The sequence below is a fragment of the Ochlerotatus camptorhynchus genome, unplaced genomic scaffold, assembly GCF_037179485.1.
Source record: "Ochlerotatus camptorhynchus isolate MF236.1 unplaced genomic scaffold, CSIRO-AGI_Acam_v1.1 ptg000135l, whole genome shotgun sequence".
Taxonomy (NCBI): Eukaryota; Metazoa; Arthropoda; class Insecta; order Diptera; family Culicidae; genus Ochlerotatus; species Ochlerotatus camptorhynchus.
The window spans coordinates 1,430,221-1,435,148 of NW_027040625.1; the positions used below are offsets into that span (position 1 = coordinate 1,430,221).

Sequence of the window (4,928 nt, forward strand, 5' to 3'; positions counted from 1 at the left end):
CAGACTTCCAAGGAGCGAGTTTTAGGGATAATCTGGGATCCGGACTCCGACGAATTTGTCTTTTCGACAACGCATCGCGAGGAATTGTTGGCGTACTTGTACGAGGGAAAACGGCCGACGAAAAGACTTGTCGCAAGCTGCGTAATGGGTTTCTTCGACCCGCTCGGATTATTGTCGCCATTCACCATTCACGGCAAAATTATCATCCAGCATATGTGGCGTTCCAACTGCGACTGGGATCAGGAAATCGATATCAAGTGCTGGGAGCTGTGGAAGCGGTGGACCAGTATGTTACCGGAGGTGGAAGCCATCCGAATTCCACGTTGCTACCTCGGAGGTGCTAAGTGCTCCGAAATCGATTCGCTGGAAGTTCACATCTTTACCGATGCCAGCGAACACGCGTACGGATGCGTGGCGTATTTGCGAGCGGTTGTCAACGGCAATGTTCATTGCAGCCTGATGATGTCTCGAGCAAAGGTGGCACCGATTAAACGTCAGTCAATTCCTCGTCTGGAATTAATGGGTGCGGTTCTGGGAGCCCGTATGAGTCAAACCGTTCTGGACACACATTCGTACAAATTCCTCCGTACTGTTTTCTGGACAGATTCTCGCACAGTGTGTAGCTGGCTGAATTCCGACCAACATCGCTACAAGCAATTCGTTGCATTTCGGGTCGGCGAAATCCAGGAGCTCACAAAGGTTACTGACTGGCGATGGGTGCCAACCAAACTGAACATAGCAGACGTATTGACGAAGTGGGGACAAGGTCCACCTCTTCAAAGCGATGGAATATGGTTTCAAGGACCAGATCTCCTGTACCAGCCGGAGGATCAGTGGCCATCGAAAAAATCAACGTTTGAAGAAACCGAGGAGGAGGCACGAGGTTCTGTGTTGTTCCAAGAGGTGATCAACGTTGAAGCGATTTCTCGTTGGACAAGACTCTTGCGAGTGACGGCTACCATGGTACGCTTCATCGTCAACTGCCGGCGTAAAAAACGAGGTGAGCCGATAGTGACAACATGGGCAACGACGAAGCAACGTCGGCTGATCGAAGCGACAGCGGTGAATTATGTGGCAGTGCAGGTACCACTTGGGCAGGAAGAACTTCAGCAGGCCGAAACCATCCTGTGGCGGCAGGTACAGTGGGACAGTTTCCCTGATGAAATGAGCATGCTCACGAACAATCTGCAGCGCCAGCCGGGTCAGCCGCTTGAGAAGATTAGGAAGAGCAGTTGCATCTATAAGAGTTCACCGGTACTGGACGACGAAGGCGTGCTGCGTATGGAGGGTAGACTGGCGAATTCTGGGGAAAGTTCATTCGACAAGAAGCATCCGATCATCTTGTCCCGGTCCCACGAAATTACGCAGAAACTGATCCAGCACTACCACGAAGCGTTCGGGCACGCGAATTCGGAGACGGTGTTCAACGAAATGAGACAGAGGTTCCATATTCCCAAGATGCGCCCAGCGATCCAAAATGTGATGAACAGGTGCGTATGGTGTAAGGTGAACAAATGCCGTCCAAGATCTCCAAGGATGGCTCCCCTACCAGTTGAAAGAGTCACTTCTCATCTACGGCCCTTCAGCTCCGTGGGCATAGATTACCTGGGTCCGGTGGAAGTAACGATCGGTAGACGAAAAGAGAAGCGTTGGGTGGCAGTATTCACCTGTTTGGCTGTGAGGGCGGTGCACCTCGAAGTCGTGCACAGTTTGACAACTGAATCCTGCCAAATGGCAATCACTCGTTTCCATAGTAAGTTTGGGAAGTCAAATAACATATTCTCCGACAACGCTACATGCTTCCAGGGAGCTAACAACGAGATGGTAAGGATGGAGAGCATCAACCAGAAATGTGCTGAAAGTATGGCCAGTCCCGCTACCGCTTGGCACTTTAACCCACCCGGAACGCCACACATGGGCGGCATCTGGGAGCGAATGGTACGATCGGTTAAGGAGGCGATGCGTGCACTGGACGACGGAAGGAAGCTGACGGACGAGATCCTAGTGACGACGCTGGCGGAAGCGGCCGATATGATCAACATGCGGCCGTTGACCTACTTGCCGCAGGATTCGGTCGAAACTGAAGCACTGACCCCGAATCATTTCCTACGGGGAACGGTGGCCAGTGCCGACAAGCAGGTGGATGGTGGACCTACGGATTTCGCCGAAGCACTCCGAAATATATACAAGCGCTCGCAATATCTTGCCGACAAGATGTGGGAAAGATGGATTAAGGAGTATCTGCCGACGATCAACCAACGGTCGAAATGGTTCGACGAGCAGAAGCCGCTAAACGAGGGCGACTTAGTGTTCGTGGTCGATGGAAAGAACCGGAAGTGGTGGAGACGAGGTATCGTGGAAGCGGTAACCAAGGGTTCGGATGGACGAATCCGACAGGTGAACGTGAGGACCGCTGATGGAAAAGTTCAAAGACGTGGGGTAGTGAATCTAGCGGTGTTGGAGATTCAGTAAATCCGGATTTCAAGCATTACCGGATGTTACGGGCTGGGGTGTTGCAACACCGCAGAGGTGAATCTGGCAACACTGCATAACGGTACTGCAGATTGAGTGCTGCCGTTAAATGTTGACAAATAGGAATGGAGATAAGTAAACAAGATGATAGTATGTAGTAGTAGTGGTAGTAGTAGTAATATAGATAATAGTGAGTGGTAAACATAATTCGCCATCGCAAATATAATCTCGATGTATTATTAGAATATAAACAATTCAGTTCCGCGGTTAAAGTTTATTATTCGAAAATCGTATATAAATAGTGCTAGATTGGTCGCAGGAGGTACAAAAAACGTTCCTTATTTACCGCTAAATCCTGTAAGTAAACGAAAAGGAATAAAATTTAGTTAAGTTAGTGTATGAATGTAAATATTTACCCTCGTTTACTTACCTGCAGCGACGGTCGATCGTGGTGGATACCTGTAAAGGATACATTCACCCAAAAAGTATCTACCATTCCTCGTTGGATTTAGATTGTAAGTAAAATAAAGTATGATACACATATTCTTAGTAACTAGAATGTTTTTGATAGCACCTGCAAATAGGTCGAGCATATAGCACAACAACGTTAGGGTAGTTGGACCGAAGTTCGGATCAAGCGCAAATCATACAGCAAATCGTAAGTTTCGTAGCGTTAGTGATGAGTGATCGTTAATTAAAATTAATTAATTTAATAGGATCAACAGAGAGAGTGTAGGAGGAAGAAAAGGAAGCTTTATACAGTGGGAAAGGAAACCACTTTATTGTAAGTAACATCTAATATTAATAAAAATTGTAAGCTAATGATAATAAATGTTTACAGTTTGAGCGTTGCTGAAAACTAGTCAGCTGCTGTTGAAAATTTGGTTTCCCTACGGGAACAGGGAGCCTTCTGTAGTTTTCAAGACAGAGTTCCAAGCGTGGCGTGGAATAGCCACTGATTGGAGCGACCCGGGATTTCGCTATTAGGAGATTGCTTGTTCGCGTGGCAGTCGGCCCTTGCGATACTACGTAGATACATGCTCCGTATCCTTTCGAAGAAGCGTCGACAAAGCAGTGCAGCTCGTACCTTACTGCATCATCTCTGAATACCCATCGTGGTATACGAAGATCTCTGATGACACCGACCGATTCTCGAAAGGACAGCCACCAAGATTGAAGAGTTTCCGGAAGTCCATCGTCCCAATTCAGTTGCTCCTGCCATAGCCGCTGAACGAACATCTTCGCACTGGCGACTACTGGACCGATGAGACCCAAAGGGTCGAAAAGCTGCGACATCTCCGACAGGACAATGCGTTTTGTAACTCGTTGTAGTTGTGGAAGATCAGGAACTTTGAACGCAAAATCGTCGTTTTCCGGGGACCATAAGAGACCAAGTGTTTTGATTGATGAGGTGCGATCAAGCTCTAGAGACGGTTGATTCTCCTTGAGGTCGTCTGGAAAGTGTTCCAGGATACTAGGATGGTTCGCGCTCCACTTGCGCAGATTGAAACCACCTCTCTTTAGGAGGCCGTCCAGTTGGGTGCTTGTGTCGACTAGTGTTTCGATGCTGTCGGCTCCGGTCAAGACATCGTCAACATAAAAGTCCTTCTTGACAATGGAGGCAGCCAGTGGAAAGTCATGCCCTTCATCGTCAGCTAACTGATTTAGGACCCGGGTTGCCAGATATGGAGCACAAGATGTGCCGTAGGTGACGGTGTTCAAACAGTAGGTTTTCAGTGGCTCTGACTCCTTTCTGCGCCAAGCAACTTGCTGTAGTAGTCGATCGTCCGGATGTACCAAAGCCTGACGATACATTTTCTCCACGTCTGCTTTCATGACAAATCGGTGGAAACGAGAGTTGATGACGATGCACAACATTGAAGGCTGAACTGTTGGTCCTGTTAACAGAAGGTCGTTCAAGGAGAGCTGATTGCTGCTTTTGGCCGAGCCATCGAACACGACTCTTATCTTGGTTGTAGACGAATCGGGACGATGAATTGCGTGATGGGGCAAGAAAAACTGGGGCAACGCGACGCGCGTCTTCACCTCCTCCATATGGCCGAGTTGTTGGTACTCGTCCATGAACTGCACGTAGCTTGTACGAAGAGCATCATCGGTCCGAAAGCGTTTCTCCACAGCGGTGAATCGTCGAGCGGCCATTGGCCATGTCTCCCCGATGAGAGGTAACATCTCTTGGCGAACTGGTAGACGGACCACATAGTGTCCCTCAGCATTGCGGGTGTGAGTTTTGGCAAAGTGAGCTTCACATCGTTGTTCTTCGGCCGTGAAAGTCTTACCGTGGTCGAAGTCTTCAACTTCCCAGAATCTCTTCACTTGGGCGTCTAGGCTGTCAAGAGTAGACACTAGACACGTAATTTGAGCGGGTGTGCTCGTAGGAACTTTGCCAGAAAAGATGTATCCAAGGCTGGTTTTCTGTAGAACCGGGAGGTGGTCAT

At 48.7% G+C, this 4,928-nt stretch overlaps 1 protein-coding gene across 1 annotated transcript; it reads left to right on the top strand.

Moving 5' to 3' along the window:
- The first annotated feature begins 144 nt into the window (after positions 1-144).
- Positions 145-3,349, top strand: LOC135700390 (uncharacterized). Its single transcript, XM_065220883.1, has 3 exons — positions 145-2,829; positions 2,909-2,987; positions 3,044-3,349. Exon 1 carries the CDS (start codon positions 145-147, stop codon positions 2,470-2,472), a length of 2,328 nt encoding a protein of 775 aa, XP_065076955.1. The 3' UTR covers positions 2,473-2,829; positions 2,909-2,987; positions 3,044-3,349.
- Positions 3,350-4,928: the final 1,579 nt, after the last annotated feature.

Bases quoted from the DNA above. Each gene is read 5' to 3' on its own strand.
- LOC135700390 (XM_065220883.1), top strand. From the start codon at position 145: ATGGGTTTCTTCGACCCGCTCGGATTATTGTCGCCATTCACCATTCAC.